Consider the following 17,267-nt stretch of genomic DNA (forward strand, 5'->3'; position numbering starts at 1 on the left):
TGTAAAGACATGGTAATAGCGCTATCATTAATATCTATGAAGAAGAGGCATTGATATTGGTGATTGGCTCAAAATAGCCTAGTCTTTCTAGGAAATTAATTTGTAGTTTACTTGCATGTTGATTTTGTTTAATACCTGTGTCATACTGCATGTGTTTGTAAGTGTAACCTGGCATGTTTACTTTCAGATCTCGCACCTCATGTGAGACAAGCACGTAAGTGGTTCTCCATGATGTAGTAGCACCACTAACCTCAGCCCAGTGCTAAGCCCTCTATTAACCATGGGGAAATGGAGGGGAGTGCTGTCTGTGTGTGGTGGTCACTACTTGCCTGTGTGGAAGGGTTTTACTTTCTGTTTTGGGATAAGGCTCTGGTCAACAGCAGTGCACTATATAGGAAATAGGGTACCATTTGGGACATAACCTTGGTGATGGCGTGAGGAATCTTACAGCATCTGGTTTCTTTCTAAATGTAATCGTCTTTGGTGTGCATGTTATTTTATAACAGAAGAAGGGGTTTCAACTAAGTGCACCTGGAATTCTTTGTAAGTGTAGGCTATTGTATGAGATGCTACAGACTGTGTTCGATTTGGATGGTGTTTTCAAATGTCGAACTCGAGCTGATAGAGAATGAGGATGGGCACAAAGAGATTTCAAAGTGTTAAAATGGCTGCTGTTATTGATGTTGCTGCAAATGTTATGTGGCTACGCTTGACAATTGGAGCTAAAATCATTCAGGGCACTTAGGCTAACTGGTGTTTGGATGGATGTGTGCCCGCCTCCCAAATGGGACCTTATTCCGTAGATGGTGCCCTACTTTTGGGCCAGCAGCCGAAAGGTTGCTGGTTTCTAATCCCTGAGCCGACTAGGTAAAAAAGATCTGTCTGTGCACTTGAGCAAGGCACTTAACCTTAATTGCTCTGGATAAGAGCGTCTGCTAAATGACATGAATGTAGAGCAATATAAAGGGAATAGGGTGCCATTTGGGAAACTGTCTCTCATCGTTTTTTTGGGAGTATGACGGTGTAACACGTCTGTCTGCTGATTGGGAGAGAAACCTAGCAGTTGACTCGTCATTGGAGCAGAAAGTGGGGGATTTGCAACACAACACGTACTTATACCTTGGAGATTGTTGGGTGCACATCTACTGTATATTCTCATTTTCCTGTCAGTTCAGACCCTCTCATTCACTGAAGTGCATCAGACAATGAGTAGCTGGCCGTACAAATCGACTGACATCCTTGCAACGAAAATAATTCACAGTGCGTCTGACAAGGAGTATGGTCAAAAGGAATGATGTGTATTCACATAGAGATTGTGTACACGTCATTGGAACAAACGCCCACCAAAAATTGTCAGTCTCTCTCGGTTGCAGCTTTTTTAAGCTTTTTCTCTGGACAAAATCAACTGATTATACTCTCTGAAAGGTGTTGGGAATGAGTGGGCGGCCATTGTTTCTCTAGTTAATTGTACCGCAATGGTGTTGGTTGCAAAGTGTCATCCTCATAGTTAACGGCACAACCTTTTCGGCTTTCTCACCTTTTAGTAAAGGATCTGTTTTGTTTGGTGGCAGTGAGTCAGGGAGAGGTTGCTCTAAACTAAAGGAAAATATGTACTGTATCATGCCTGTCAACAGGACTGAGGCTACTGCACCCCCCCCCCCCCCCCCCCATCTTTCCCTGGTCCTTTTCGCCATAGAACCTCCCACCCCTTTCAATCGCTTGGCCTATGTATTTCCTTATTTATTTATGCTCCACTTTGTGTAGAATATGCAAATGTATGTTCTTTACGTTTTGATACGAGCAGGCTCTGTAACAAACATCTGACATGCCGCTTGTCACTGATTTGCTCTCTGCTAATACTGTGACCCCCCCCCCCCCCCCCTCCCTATTGGTTCTTGCTGTTTCTTCCCATTCCTACTGGTTCCTGTTTTCATTTCTATTGGTTCCTGTTCCTTCCCATCCCTATTGGTTTCTGTTACCATTGCAATCAGCCATCATTAGCCTCTCTAACTAACCCCTTCCCCAACAGCCCAGGCGAACCCAGCCCCGCCCATCCCAGCCAGGCAGCATGAGGTGGCCATGAACAGGCAGCAGCGCTACTTCCGCATCCCCTTCATCAGGCCCGGGGACCAGTACAAGGACCCTCAGAACAAGAAGAAGGGCTGGTGGTATGCCCACTTTGACGGGCCCTGGATCGCCAGGCAGATGGAGCTGCATCCGGACAAGCAACCCATTCTGCTGGTGGCAGGTCGGTCAGCAACCTGACCTGGGGGGGGGGGGGGGTTCTTTGTGCGCGGATGTGCCTGTCTGTTCTTTTCATACTGTTACTGCCTCATAAAACTTGTTTTGCTGTTTTCTCTGTGTGTCTGTAGGGAAAGATGACATGGAGATGTGTGAACTGAGCCTGGAGGAAACAGGCCTGACAAGGAAGAGGGGAGCTGAGATACTGCCCCGGCAGTTTGAGGAGATCTGGGAGCGCTGCGGGGGCATCCAGTACCTCCGGAGCGCTATCGAGAGCCGACAGGCCCGCCCCACCTATGCCACAGCCATGCTGCAGAGCCTCCTCAAGTAAAAGGTGTAGGGTGAATTTCCCCCCTAGTCACTGATTCTGGGTCAGTTTTTCATTTTCCCCACTAATGGTTAGGATTGGGGAAGCTGATCCTAGATCTGTACCTAGGGGAAACTTCCACCCTGGCGCTAAATCCCCTGTCCCAAACCACAGGCCTCTATCTCACTACAGCAAAGGGAAGAATGCATTTAGCTACTGTACCGAACACGGCGGGCATTCAAGCATACTGTACCATGTTTTGACTGGAGGTACTCAAGTCATAAGTGAACTGCTTTTTGTTCATTGTCCATTTTTTTTCTTCATGTTCTTGCCGGCTTTCAATTCTCTTGTTGGTTATTATTTGTTGGTGGGAGCAGAGGAATTTGCAGTGAACCTATGCAGAGTAATCGGACACTAATTACATCTAGTTTTGTTTCTTGAGCAAATGTGAGGTTTTTCTTTAATATTCCTGCTACTTTAACTACGAGGCCTTATAAATAAAAATGACTTTAACAGGAAGTAGGGACTGTTTTCAAAGCTGCGCCTCCAAATAAGAGTTTCAAGAGTATTAAATCGTAGATGTTTATTACTGTGTTGGTGGTTTAACCTGACATCTCATCGTTTTCTCTCTGCAGTCTTAACAGCTTTTTGATCTCACGTAAACCAATACTTTCTGTTCATGTAGTTATTACAGGACAATACTTGCACAAAAGAGATGTTTGATCCATGGGTGGAAATGGGCTTCAACGCATTCTGGGGGTGGTGGTGGCGGCGGGGTGATGATGATCTCTCATGTGAAGCAGTTATACTTGAGCGTCAGGTTCTTCTAAGGATTATTTTCAGTAACTTGCACATAAATTCACATTTATTTCAAATGATTATATTTGATAATACTGTAAACTTCTTTCTTTTTTTTTACCTCTGACTTTCAGACAGAATGTAATTGAGTCGATTTTGTTCCTTCAGTCTTTACTTTTTGTTTATGTGTGATTTAGGTATGCTAATGAGAGAACGAAAGAAAGCTAAAGAAAGATGTTTTCATTTTCACATTCCCCAACCATTCATTCCTAAAGCCACATGGTTGAAATTTAAATGCATTGTTTTATGTTGTCCACACAAGGCTGATATTCCAAATATTGTCTTAAGAAGAAAAATAATGTGCTAATCAAATTTAATTTATGATGTGGATTACCAGAAGTGAACCATACAAATCTTGAGATACTCTAGGATTTCAAATAGCATTCAAGTCATACTGTTGGACCAAATGTGTGTATGGGAGCAGAACTGAATGGAGAAATGAAGTAGGAGGGGTCAAGAAGACCTCAAGCTCAGATACAGTATTCAGCTAGTCTTCCCTCTCCTTGGATATATCATCTCATATTTCAATAGACACTTACGTACAGGATATTTTATGATACAAAGAGAGTAATGTTTCTACAGGAATGTACACATTTATTTTCAAAAGAAATCTTTCTACTCTAAAATCAAAGGGGTTTGGGCACATGACTCATGTTTCTTGAAAAAAAAATAACTACTTTAAAATGAAGCAATAATTCCTCAACAAAGCTACAAGGAGAAGGACAGCCTTTGTCATGTACAGTACTGTGTGTTTTAGAGACAATCTCTTGTGAGACTAGAACTACTCTCTTCAGGTAAGGCTGATTGTTAGTCTGGGGTTTGTTTTCTAGCACTTCTTCTCATTCCCTTTTGACGCTCTGCACAAGCGAAAAGGCGACGTCGTGGTTGTTTGAATGCATGAGATCTATCCACTCATGCGCGTGTCTGAGGCATGTCTTCAGTTTAGATCTAAGTATTTATTTATGACTTGAACACCAGAGTATACTACTGTACGTACTGTGTGGTCTCCTGGAATATCTCTTGTAATGTACAACCAATTACTGACTGGCTTCGATATGCTCTGTGTGTCTCTCCACGCGTTACAATCATTCCTCAAATACTGCCTTTTCACTGTCACTTTTTCTAATGCTGATCTCTAACTGTTGAAATAAACGCATTCTTTCACTCAATTGATATTGCTCCTCGTGTTTTATGTTCTGTTACTCAATGCTACAGCAACACAAATAGAGTTCTGTGAGGAAATAGTTTTTAAAAAAGCCCTATTGAAGATGGTGAGCAATTCATTTCCCCGGACGTGTACAGAACAGTAGTTTTACAACACTGAGGAAACACCATTACATTATTACAGAGACAGATGTATAATTAACATCACCCACACAGGTGTACAGTACGTGTTATTCACTATACAACGTTGCAACATAAGTACCTCATTATGAGGAAAACATTTCTTGTAACTTTTCATCTGGCATTTTACATTAACACTTTCACTACTAAAATAAATGTCAGCACATATGTATAAAAGCAGTTAGCTGTCCTGGGATGCCATAGCAAAATGATCACATCCGTTTGACATTCATCTGTCGTTCCCGAGTCATTTGTTCACTGATGACAATGACCGAGTACGGCTGTCCAGAGTTCGCCTGAATGTCTGTTTGACAGAAAAATGGGAGTATCCTTTCTGGTGAAACACAGGCTTTGGAAAGGTCAAATGAAGGGGTTGTCTGGCTGAGTGCCTGTCTGTCCATCAGTAGCCAACAGGTCAATGTCTTTCTGCAATCACAACATTGTCTGTGATCTGCATCTGCGATTAGCTATCGTTTATTAACATTCCTGTGTCTCTTCTGCAGTTGCCAAGTCTAAAAAAGAGAGACACAGATTCCAGTTACCTTTCACAAAGACTGTGTACAGTGCAAGCTAAAATGTATATCATTAATCTAACTGGGATACTGTATAAACCCAAGTCTGATGCTTTGAATTCTATTATCTTTTGAATGAAAGTTAGACAAACTCAATTCTGCATTCCGTTTCCTTTCATTTAACTCTTAATTAAATTTGACCCTGTTCCTCAACAACTAACACTGACCCGGAAAGAGGATCAAAGAAGGCCAGACTAATCACAAAGCCAGACTACCGACAAAGCCTACATTCCGAAAGCAACAACGGCTTCTGCTCATAAACAGGCTTGACAATCCGCCTCTCCTCCATCAAGAGGTGAATAACATGGGATAAGCCTTCCCTTTGGTAGGTTTAGTTTGTCTGTGTGAAGTGTTTGTCTGTCCGGCTTACTGTCGTGTAGAAATGCACTCCGCTCTAAATCCATTTGAGATCCACCCGTAAACTATCAAAATATAATGGAACAGTTTGAATAATAATTATGTCATGGTTTGATTCGCCTTTCTTGTTGCGATAATGTAATTTGATACCTTGGCATTCTCTGTCTGGGTCAGAAACGGAGGTCAAATGAAAGTCAAAAAGTTGTCCAGAGAGAACAAATGACCTAACAAGTCCTTACCTCAATACGGAGGGTTGTCATTCAACACTCGATGTTCTGAATTTGTCAGGCCTGGAAGACGTGTAGTTTTCTGGGTATCTACAAAATAATAAGAGGGCTGATATTGAGACAAAACGAGCAAAGGAAGCAGCAAAAAATAAAAACATTATCCCAAGGGGCAAAGTCACATGGGGTGAAGCGCAACGAGGTTTTTCTGTAAAGAAGATGTATTAGTCAGGAGCTTCTAGTGTACATTATAAAGACCTGCGAGATGGAAGGACACCAAGTTAAATATGGTGCAGTATCCTCATGGCGAAAACAAAGTACTTTACCTTCACGTTGCTTATAGACCAATCATTTTCAAATATATCCTGATTGTAGGCCTAAATTGCTGTTCAATAATAGCAAACGTCTTTGAGAAATTTAATACATTCCATAATGTATCAGTACTAGATACATTTAATTTCAATCTGGCTTTAGACCCAACCATTCTACAACTACAGCATTAGTGAAACATACTGATGATGTACCTTTTTCATCTGACCAAGGCAAACTAACTGGTGCCATTTAAAAATAAATTAAAAAGCATTTGATTTATTTCATTATTCTATCTTAATAGAATAAACATTTTGGTTTCACAACAAAAATTGAAACTGGTTCCATGCGTGTCTGTTTTCATAAGACACAAATCACAACTTCAGTATTCATAATTGAATTGCCTCATTTGTCAGAATACATATATGCTATTACAGAGCTCCCTATACATCAGGTTAAAATATTTTGCAGATCCAAGCAACACTCTAAGATGATATTAACACTGGTTTTAAATCAAACAAAGTCCTATATGCTGTTGAGTACATGGCAAAGAATAAACTCCACATCAGGCAGTTGGGTTACTATACAGATCTACTGTAAGAATTGTTTAATTGTATCCATTAGAAAGACCTTAGTCTAGGATAGGAAGCAGCAGTTGGGTTACTATGGAGACTATCAAAACACAACCAAGACCTTACTTTACGAATTAGATGTCATTTATAACAATCTTTGCGAATTCATTCTTGGATGCCGTTATAAGACACATTGCACAATGAATAACTAAATTGGCTGTTACTCCCAAACAGGAGATGACTGCATTGGTACCAATTTCTTTTTTAAGTGTATCAACTTACATTTCCTTGTATATATTAAGGAACACCTAACTTCACAAGACTCGCACTACTCCTTTCGACAACAGCAGCAATTCCACATTCCAAGGGTACATCACGAGGTTGGAGTAAGATCTTCCAGATACAAAGGCCCAAATGACTGGAATAATTTACCTATAGAAAGCAAGGCATTAAAATGAGTGAATTTAAGAAAGCTCTTTTTCAAATGTTAACCGTTAGTTTTTAACTAATAGAAACATCTCCATGAAGATATTTGTAAATATGTATACTGTTGAAGTCGAAAGTTTACATATACCTTAGCCAAATACATTTAAACTTAGTTTTTCACAATTCCTGACATTTAATCCTAGTAAAAATTCCCTGTTTTAGGTCAAGATCACCACTATATTTTAAGATTGTGAAATGTCAGGATAATAGTAGAGTGAATATTTCAACTTGTATGTCTTTCATCACATTCCCAGTGGGTGATAAGTTTACATACACCTAATTAGTATTTGGTAGCATTGCCTTTAAATAGTTGAACTAGGGTCAAACGTTTCAGGTAGCCTTCCACAAGCTTCCCACAACAAGTTGGGTGAATTTTGGCCCATTCCTCCTGACAGAGCTGGTGTAACTGAGTCAGGTTTGTAGGCCTCCTTGCTCACACACGCTTTTTCAGTTCTGCCCACAAATCTTCTATAGGGTGGAGGTCAGGGCTTTGTGATGGCCACTCCAATACCTTGACTTTGGAAGTATGCTTGGGGTCATTGTCCATTTGGAAGACCCATTTGCGACCAAGCTTTAAATTCCTGATTGATGTCTTGACATGTTGCTTCAATATATCCACATAATTTTCCTTCCTCATAAAGCCATCTATTTTGTGAAGTGCACCAGTCCCTCCTGCAGCAAAGCACCCCCACAACATAATGCTGCACCCCTGTGCTTCACGGTTGGGATGATGTTCTTTGGCTTGCAAGCCTCTTCCTTTTTCCTCCAAACAATAACGAGGGTCATTATGGCCAAAAAGTATGATCTTTGTCCCCATGTGCAGTTGCAAACCGTAGTTTGGCTTTTTTATGGCGGTTTTGGAGTAGTGGCTTCTTCCTTGCTGAGCAGCCTTCCAGGTTATGTCGATATAGGACTCATTTTACTGTGGATATAGATACTTTTGTACCATTTTCCTCCAGCATCTTCACAAGGTCCTTTTGCGGTTGTTCTGGGTTTGATTTGCACTTTTCACACACAAGTACGTTCACCTCTAGGAGACAACGAGTCTCCTTCCTGAGCGGTATGACTGCTGCGTGGTCCCATGGTGTTTGTACAGATGAACGTGGTACATTTAGGCATTTGGAAATTACTCCCAAGGATGAACCAGACTTGTGGTCTACAAATCAATTCTGATGTCTTGGCTGAATTCTTTTGATTTTCCCATGATGTCAAGCAAAGAGGCACCGAGTTTGAAGGTAGGCCTTGAAATTCATCCACAGGTACACCTCCAATTGACTCAAATTATGTAAATTAGCCTATCAGAAGCTTCTAAGGCCATGACACATTTTCTGGAATTTTCCAAGCTGTTTAAAGGCAGTCAACAGTGCATGTAAACTTCTGACCCACTGGAATTGTGATAAAGTGAAATAATCTGTCTGTAAACCATTGTTGGCAAAATGATTGTCATGCACAAAGTAGAAGTCCTAACCAACTTGCCAAAACTAGTTTGTTAACAAGAAATGTATGGAGTGGTTGAAAAGCGAGTTTTAATGAAGCCAACCTAAGTGTATGTAAACTTATGACTTCAACTGTATATTATAGGTAATGAGTATTGTTTTATTCGTAGTTGTAGCAGTAGTTTTTATTAGTTGTAGGGTAACACTATACTTGACATCTAGCATCATAACACATTATGACATGGTCATAACCATGTCATAATGACATAACAGCTGACAACTTGTCTTAACACTGTCATGGCCCATATATTTAGACATTGTGATATTGCGTTATTTTATGGCTGGTTATGACACCTACATAAGTTTCAAAACCCACATTTTATTCAAATGCTTTTTTTCCTGCCAAAAAGTTTCCTTTCATTTGAAAGTTTAACTCATTTTTTGTAGCTGTAATGAGTTCTTTAAAGTCATGTTTTTTTTTCATATTTTAAATACCAAGTAGAAAATACACTTTATGACATTGTCATGACGCATAATGACCATCCTGTCACTTTACTTGGATTAAGAAAATGACCTTTATGGCACTGTCAGGAAGCATTATAGCCATCCTGTGTCACTTAGACTGAGAAAAATGCACTTCATGACACTCTTGAAGCATTATGACCATCATAATCATAAAAGAGGGTGTGTTGTCCTGCTCCTGCAATATGATTTCATATTCATCTCAGTCATCAGCAACAGAGCATTGGGGTAGGTGCATCTCTGACATTAATGTGTGTGCAATTACAATGATTACTTAATATGGTCAATTTCAGAAAATGATATATATAAAAAATATTGTGGACAAGTAGGCTATGGTGTAATAAAATGTTTTTGCTTTGTAGTGGTAGGTTTTCTTTGGGCACTCTTATGTTGTCATAATCAGCCATAAAATAACACAATATATAGTACCAGTCAAAAGTTTGGTCACATCTACTCATTCCAGTGAAAACATTTTTATTTTACTGTTTTCTACATTGTGGAATAATAGTGAAGACATCAAAATGAATAAATATGGAATTGTGTAGTAAAAACATTTGTTAAACAAATCTAAATATATTTTATATTTGAGATTCTTCAAAGTAGCCACCCTTTGCCTTGACAGCATTTCTACACATCTTGGCATTCTCTCAACCAGCTTCATGAGAAATCACCTGGAATGCATATCAATTAACAGGTGTGCCTTGTAAAAGTTTAATGCGTTTGAGCCAATCAGTTGTGTTGTGACAAGGGAGGGGGAGCTGTACAGAAGATAGTCCATATTAGGGCAAGAACAGCTCAAATAAACAAAGGGAAACAACAGTCCATCATTATCATGGTCAGTCAACTGTGAAAGTTTCTTCAAGTGCAGTCTCAAAAAAACATAAATCGCTATGATGAAACTGGCTCTCATGAGGACCGCCACAGGAAAGGAAGACCCAGAGTTACCTTTTCTGCAGAGGATAAGTTCATTAGAGTTATCAGCCTCAAATGGCAGCCCAAATAAATTAGTTCAAGTAACAGACCCATCAACATCAACTGTTGAGAGGAGACTGAATCAGGCCTTTGTGGTCGAATTGCTGCAAAGAAACCACTTCTAAAGGACATCAATAAGAGGAAGAGATTTTCTTGGGCTGAGAAACACGAGCAATGAACATTAGACTGGTGTAAATCTGTTCTTTTGGTCTTATGTGTCCAAATTTGAGATTTTTGGTTCCAACCACCGTGTCTTTGTGAGACACAGAGTAGGTGAACGGATGATCTCCGCATTTGTGGTTCCTACCGTGAAGCCATGGAGGAGGTGTGATGGTGTGGGGGTGCTTTGCTGGTGACACTGTCAGTGATTTATTTAGATTTCAAGGCACACTTAACCAGCATGGCTACCACAGCATTCTGCAGCGATATACCACGCCATCCAATCTGGTTAGGGCTTAGTGGGACTATCATTTTGTTTTTCAACAAGACAAGACAACCCAAAATGCACCTCCAGCCTGTGTAAGGGCTATTTGACGAAGGAGAAGAGTGATGGAGTGCTGTGTCAGATGACCTGGCCTCCACAATCACCCGACCGCAACCCGTTTGGGATGAGATGGACCGCAATGTAAAGGAAAAGCAGCCAACAATTTCTCAGCGTATGTGGGAACTCCATCAAGACAGTTGGAAAAGCATTGCTCATGAAGCTGGTTGCGAGAATGCCAAGAGTGTGCAAAGCTGTCATTAAGGCAAAGGGTGGCTACTTTGAAGATTCTCAAATTTAAAATTGATTTTGATTTTGTTTAACACTTTTTTGGTTACTACATGATTCCATATGTGTCATTTCATAGTTTTGATGTCTTCACTATTATTCTACAAGGTAGAAAATCGTTAAAATAAATAAACACCCTTGAATGAGTAGTTGTGTCCAAACATTCGACTTGTACTATATGTCACAACAGGTCTAAATATGTGTCATGATCATATGACAGGTTATGTCAGCCGTTATGACTGTTATGATGCTAGGTGTCAAGTAAAGTGTTCCCTTTTTTGGGGGGTACACCCTTGAAAACGAGCTGCTGCATCTCAAGAAATTCAAAATTTCGAAATAAAATTGTTTCATAGAATGGATTTGCTGAGACAAAATTGCTCTTTATCCTTGACCGGAGAAATCTTAAACCAGTTACAATAAGATTACAATAAGATTACAGGAAAGCTAAATAACGTATTAACCTTTTACATGTTCTAAGACTTGATATTGTTGACTGTTTGTGGTGCTGTCTGGTCTAGGAGCTAGATTAGTACTATATACGGAATAGGTTGCCATTTTGGATGTACACTGTGTTAATGGGAGATGGAAAATCTAGGTCTGTGTGGGTGGGTTGACTGGTTCCTTGTAGGGTTGAAGCCCTCAAATCCCCAGACAAGCAGAAAAGCTGCTCTCACATGGAACTAACTGGATCAGAGGGGGAACTAAAGCCACTGACACTTTAACCTTTGCTTGAACACGACTTTGTCACTGTAAGTACTTTATCGCTGTTTTTACATATACTGTGTCAAGGGATTAGTTAAGTGGTAGCATAGTTAGTGAAGGATATTTGGACGTTTCTGATTCTTGTCATATGGGCTTTACTGAAGAATAAACATTAAAAAGTTGCCCCCATACAGAAATACATCTTTAAGCATATACCAGTAAAGGCATAATGATTAGCTTTGTATGTGTATGTTAAATAAGATCCAAGATTTGAGTGGTGGTGACTTTAAAGATTTAATCCCCCAAAATAAAACCTTTTTTTTCAGAAGGTGAGTATGTTTAATCGGGTCTAAACAAAATTATATTAAGGGAAAAAATGATTATACAGAAATGTTTTCTGTACGTTCCAGTGTCAGCATGATACTGTCTGGATGTCTGCGACTGTGAGCTTATAGCGTCAAGATAACGTCACTGAAGTCCACTAGTATTAAGACTACAGTACCAGTGCTGCTCTCAAAGCTAAATTTATGTTACCTCTAACTAGAGTGTATATGTATGTATGTGTGTGTGTATATATATATATATATATATATATATATATATATATATATAGCGCAAGTGTAGAAGTAAGAATACATATAGTACAGCTAAGTACATGTACCATACAAATCCACACAGTGAAGAAAATACTTTTGCTCACGCCAAAGTCACTGACTCTCTGGTTCGTCTACATTGTGTGTACATGAATGACATGAGAGCTATCACGGCATAAACAAAGGACAGGAAGCCCACAAAGCAGCTTATGAAAAGGAAGGGGTCTACTGGCACAGCCACCAGCTCAGTGCAGCGCTCCCCGTTAAAGTACCAGACTTTACCTATTGGGCATCTAAAAGCGGTGAAAGACACTTGGTTAGAGCACATAATATACAGTTCATGAAGAGTATGTGTAGTGTTGACTGTGGTATTACATTGTCACGTTGTGTTGCTTCCCTCGCAACACTTTAAGTAAACAACATAAACAAGTAGAACAACGTAACAGGTGAGAGAAACAAGTGATGACAATGGATATTATGAATATTAGGTAGCAGTAAAAATGTATGGTTTAATACAAATCTTGGTACACGAATAGAAACCTACTGCAATGCATCCTATATGTTCAGATAGTTGAAGTATTCTAAGGTACCTGCAAGTGGCTCCATGCCTTGGTACTATCTCACAACGGCCCCCGTTCTGGCAGTAGTCAGGCTGCAGGACACAGATACTCTGACAGGGCAGGCCGTCCATAGCTATGTACCCCGGGTCACAGAGACATTCGGCCTCCCGTGACCACCGATTCACCACACAGTGAGAGAAGTCGTTGCACGCCAAGAACTTACAGGGATCTGCTTGATCAGCTGTTCAAAAAGAATGAGGAAGGGGGAAATGGTAGGATCAGTTTCCATGAAATACCAAAGTAGCTGTCACGCTGTCTTCTCCCCTTTTTTTTCTCAGGGAGGTAGTCAAAAGTGTTCGATTTTAATGAGGTTTTCCCTCTGTTTTTGTCTGAATTTAATTTGAAGGTTTAGCACTTTAGTTATTGAAAAGTCTAGCAATGATGGCCCATTGCATTCGATAGATTTTACATTCTCGACAATCTATAGTCTACGATAAAAGTGCTTTACTCTTTCAAGCTGTAAAAGTCTCCATGCAAAATGTTCTCATTCATTAGACTGTTACTACAGTATATTTGTTCTGTTCTGTAAACATCTTGAAATGAGTGCAACTGCAGTGAAACATGGTCTGAGTCTGAAATGGCACACTATTCCTATGCATCGCACTACTTTTGACCAGGGCCCTACCTATGGACCCTGCCTATGGGCAAAAGTAGTGCACTATATATGGAATAGGGTGCCATTTGGGACACAACCCCGGGCCTCGTCTCGTACCAGGCTCTATGTCCAGAGAGTGACTGTCAATCTCAATGTTGAGTCTCATGGCTGCAGCGTTGCAGAAGTCTTCCAGGACACAGTGGACGGCCTGGGTCACGTTGTATGGCACTGACTTGGTGAACTTCATCTTGCTGTTGACCACAATGCTGCCATTCCTGAAGTTAAGAATCTCTAGCTTCTTGAATCCTGTTAGATTGGACTGCAGGTAAGGCAGCAGCTGAACAGAAACAGAAGAGAAAAGCCACAAGTGACTAAAGCGTTGAGGACAAATTATTTTCAATTGACATTTAAATGTGTTTAACTTTTTTCTCTTAGGCATAGAAAGAGATTATTGGCCTTCACTGACTTGAACGACTTTCTCATAACAGTGACATTTAATCACTGTCCGTAATAACCATGTGGTAGTTCAAAGAGTTCTACCCGCTACTCCCCATGTTTTTATACACCATTGAAGTGTAACAAAGCCCTTTTACTAAAATCCTCTACTTGTGACCGGTGTGGCAGTGTCCCATTATTCCAAGCCATGAAGTGATAATACCAGGTCTGAGGTCTAAACAGGTCTAAGCCAGGTCTAACCAAGTCTAAGCCAGGTCTAAGCCAGCACCTTCCCTCTGAGTTGAATAAACCATTTAAAAGGATGTAATTCCTCAGCTCCTGAGCATAGATCAGACAAGTCCGGGGGGGGGGGGAAACTTTGCCTTCAGTGATTTCTTTCAATTGGAAATATTGAATGTAGAACCGTTACTGGCAGGCAGCACATTGAATCGTTTTTGATCTTTGGAGGAAAACTTAGGACAGCTTTGATGCTGGTTGAGATCTCGGAGCTTGGCAGTTCATCAGACTTTTGTTGTCAGCACAGCAATCTTCCTTATAGTTTTTCTCACTTCTTGGTTTTGTCAAAGGGATTCAAAGCTACCATTTTAGACAAACAGAGAGCATGACCCACTCTGCAATTATATGTTAATTATGCACAAATTGTGAGTGAAGTGCCATATCTTTCGAAAATACATATCCTCAAGAGTTGAAACACCTTAAAGGTTGCCTAGTTAAGGCTCTACGGGTGCAGTATAGAATAGATCAGATCAGGCTCTATGGAGCATTTGGTGTTGAAGTATCATGTTATTATGACGCAGCTGGTCATAATGGCTCTATCATTCATTTATCCACATACAGAACGTGCATATGTTTACAATGAGCCGTCCATTTCAAATCCATTAACTTCTCAGAGAGTCTGGCCCTTCAATTTACAAATAGCGTTATTTTTTAAGCCTGAAATTAGCCCAAACAAACTATTCAATTGGAGTCTGTACATGTGGAGAGGCTGAGGGGTTACCAGCACGCTTTTAGTGATGAAGCTATGGGGTTAATGACAGCAACAACAAAAATTGGTTTGACATATGAAATATTTCATCTCCCTCTCTCTCTCCTTCTCTCTCTCCCACATCTTGTCACGTCAAAAGGAACCAGACCAGTGTCTACGTGCTCGGTTGTCAACATGGCAGCCCTCATCTTCTACAACGTATTTAACTGTAAGCTGAGTCACTGCTGTCACGCCTTGGTCTTAGTATTTTGTGTTTTCTTTAATTATTTGTTCAGGCCAGGGTGTGACATGGGTTTGTGTGTTGTGTTTCGTATTGGGGTTTGTAGTATTTGGGATCGCGGCTGATTAGGGGTGTTGTATAGGCTTGGCTGCCTGAGGCGGTTCTCAATCAGCAGTCAGGTGCTTCTCGTTGCCTCTGATTGGGAACCGTATTTAGGTAGCCTGAGTTCGCTTTGTCTTTCGTGGGTGATTGTTCCTGTCTCTGTATAGTTTCACCAGATAGGCTGTAATTAGGTTTCACGTTCCGTTTGTTGTTTTTGTATTTATTAGTTATTTCATGTATCGTCACCATTTCCTCATTAAAGATCATGATTAACCACCACGCTGCATTTCGGTCCGACTCTCTTTCGACAAACGAAGAACGCCGTTACAACTGCACTGTATACCGAGGGGAACGGTGCAGTTGTTTCAGCGTGAAAGCGAGACATGTTATTCGACTAAGTAAATCTAATCGAAGTAAATATCTGTTGATGATACAACCAATCATTAAAGGCAGCTAATAGAGTATTCCTATCTAACATGTCAAGTTCAATAGAAAGGTGAAGACAGGTTAGCTATGCATATGCTTTCACAAACAATATACCCATCAGCTGCATCATTTCAATGTATCTTATTCTGAAAGCTAAATCTGCTGTCTTATGACTCGTTGCTAAATTCGCTCAACGTTAAAGCAGGCACGTCAGTTTAGTCGGAGGAAAAACTAGTCATGCAAAACGCAGGCCTTTAAATATGGACGTCACTCTTAAATAGACGTCACTCCAAAAATGAACAAAGCTTGAATTGATGCATTTGCTAAAAAAAAAAAGGCACTGCGCCGCAGTGTTGTGGCGACACTACAGCCTGGAGTTCGATCCCAGGCTGTGTCATTACCGTCCGGTAAAAACATACTCTGATCTTGTATATTATTTAGAGTTAGGAAAATATTCATGAATAATAATATAAAAGAGGTTTGGAGAACCTTTACAGACTAAATATCTTGGTGAATCAAAAATACAGTAGTTCGATTCATCCTGAAAGTTGACATATTCAATTGTTCAATCTGTTAAATATTGGAAGGTGAGAAAAGAGTACAATAGGGGTGAAACAGTAGTCCTATAAATCTACCTTAATAATCCTCACTAATCATGGAACTGTGATGACAACCGTCCAATCTCCAGGTTTAAACTGCTACGTACGGTCTGTGTTCAGTAAGGATTCAAATAGGCTACATGTCCCAAATTATTGCACAGCTTGTAGTACGTTAGCCTAATATGATCCACTATGGCAAGCGATCCTCAGGAACAACCACACAAAGGTGACCGAGGAAAGATAGGCTACCGATAATATTCAACACAATACAAATTGTAAAATTTCGAACATATAATTAAAACATTTCTGCAAATCATAAATCAACTGAGTAGGTTTGGTGTTATAATGTCATTTGCTAATGGCTACAGAAGCCTATAGCTTTGGTCTCCAAATGTCATCCCTGCAAGGTTATAAGGCCAGCATTTCATAAATGTCCCTGTGGAAAAGGTGATATGTTGATATGTTACAGTTTGCCTCCGTACTGTACGACTGGTTTCACATTTGTCTCCAGCGATCATAAGGTAAAATAGATCTAAAACAATTGTCATTTATATTTACAATCCCCTTATCCAAACTGTTTACTAATTTACCTAGCTCTTATCAATAGCGCTGATCAATTTGTAAATTACAGTGCATGGAGAATGTTATTTCTGTTGAAAAACAATAAAGTAGATGTTATTCCACTTGGAACAGACAGGTTGCTCGACCTCATTCATCGCTTCATCAAGCATTAAGATTGTGGAATTACGAGGGAATTAAATCCAGGTCAGAATACAGTGTATCTGTAGACACTTCTGCTACACCTTCATTTCTTTTATTTCACACCTTCATTTCCTTAATCTCCACCCCAAACGAATAGCAGATGAATAGAATGCTATTCTCATGCTTAAGTTCAAGGTCAGAATACGTGTAAAGAGAATTACAGTGGGGCAAAACAGTATTTGTGCCAGCAATTGTGCAAGTTCTCCCACTTAAAAAGATGAGAGAGGCCTGTAATTTC

General features: G+C 40.1%; 2 protein-coding genes across 11 annotated transcripts in view; one reads left to right on the forward strand and one right to left on the reverse strand.

The window, feature by feature from the left end:
- Nucleotides 1-4,575, forward strand: part of myo6a (myosin VIa) — an 86,900-nt gene extending 82,325 nt beyond the window's left edge. For 4 of the 7 annotated variants that reach the window (XM_031800262.1, XM_031800265.1, XM_031800266.1 and 1 more), the window contains 3 exons: nt 188-214; nt 2,030-2,248; nt 2,373-4,575. In XM_031800262.1, the coding sequence (XP_031656122.1) occupies nt 188-214; nt 2,030-2,248; nt 2,373-2,572 (446 nt within the window). In that variant the 3' untranslated portion in view covers nt 2,573-4,575. The remainder of the gene's footprint in view (nt 1-187; nt 215-2,029; nt 2,249-2,372) is intronic. The other 3 variants (XM_031800267.1, XM_031800264.1, XM_031800269.1) reach the window with 1 other exon arrangement.
- LOC116356177 (interphotoreceptor matrix proteoglycan 2-like) overlaps nt 4,128-17,267 on the reverse strand; it is a 36,065-nt gene continuing 22,925 nt past the window's right edge. For all 4 annotated transcript variants that reach the window (XM_031800261.1, XM_031800260.1, XM_031800259.1 and 1 more), the window contains 4 exons: nt 13,597-13,816; nt 12,855-13,065; nt 5,919-5,996; nt 4,128-5,262 (listed from right to left, as the gene is read on the reverse strand). In XM_031800261.1, coding sequence (XP_031656121.1) covers nt 5,936-5,996; nt 12,855-13,065; nt 13,597-13,816 — 492 coding nt within the window. In that variant the 3' untranslated portion in view covers nt 4,128-5,262; nt 5,919-5,935. The remainder of the gene's footprint in view (nt 5,263-5,918; nt 5,997-12,854; nt 13,066-13,596; nt 13,817-17,267) is intronic.

Source organism: Oncorhynchus kisutch, linkage group LG21 (genome assembly GCF_002021735.2).
Source record: "Oncorhynchus kisutch isolate 150728-3 linkage group LG21, Okis_V2, whole genome shotgun sequence".
Classification (NCBI taxonomy): Eukaryota; Metazoa; Chordata; class Actinopteri; order Salmoniformes; family Salmonidae; genus Oncorhynchus; species Oncorhynchus kisutch.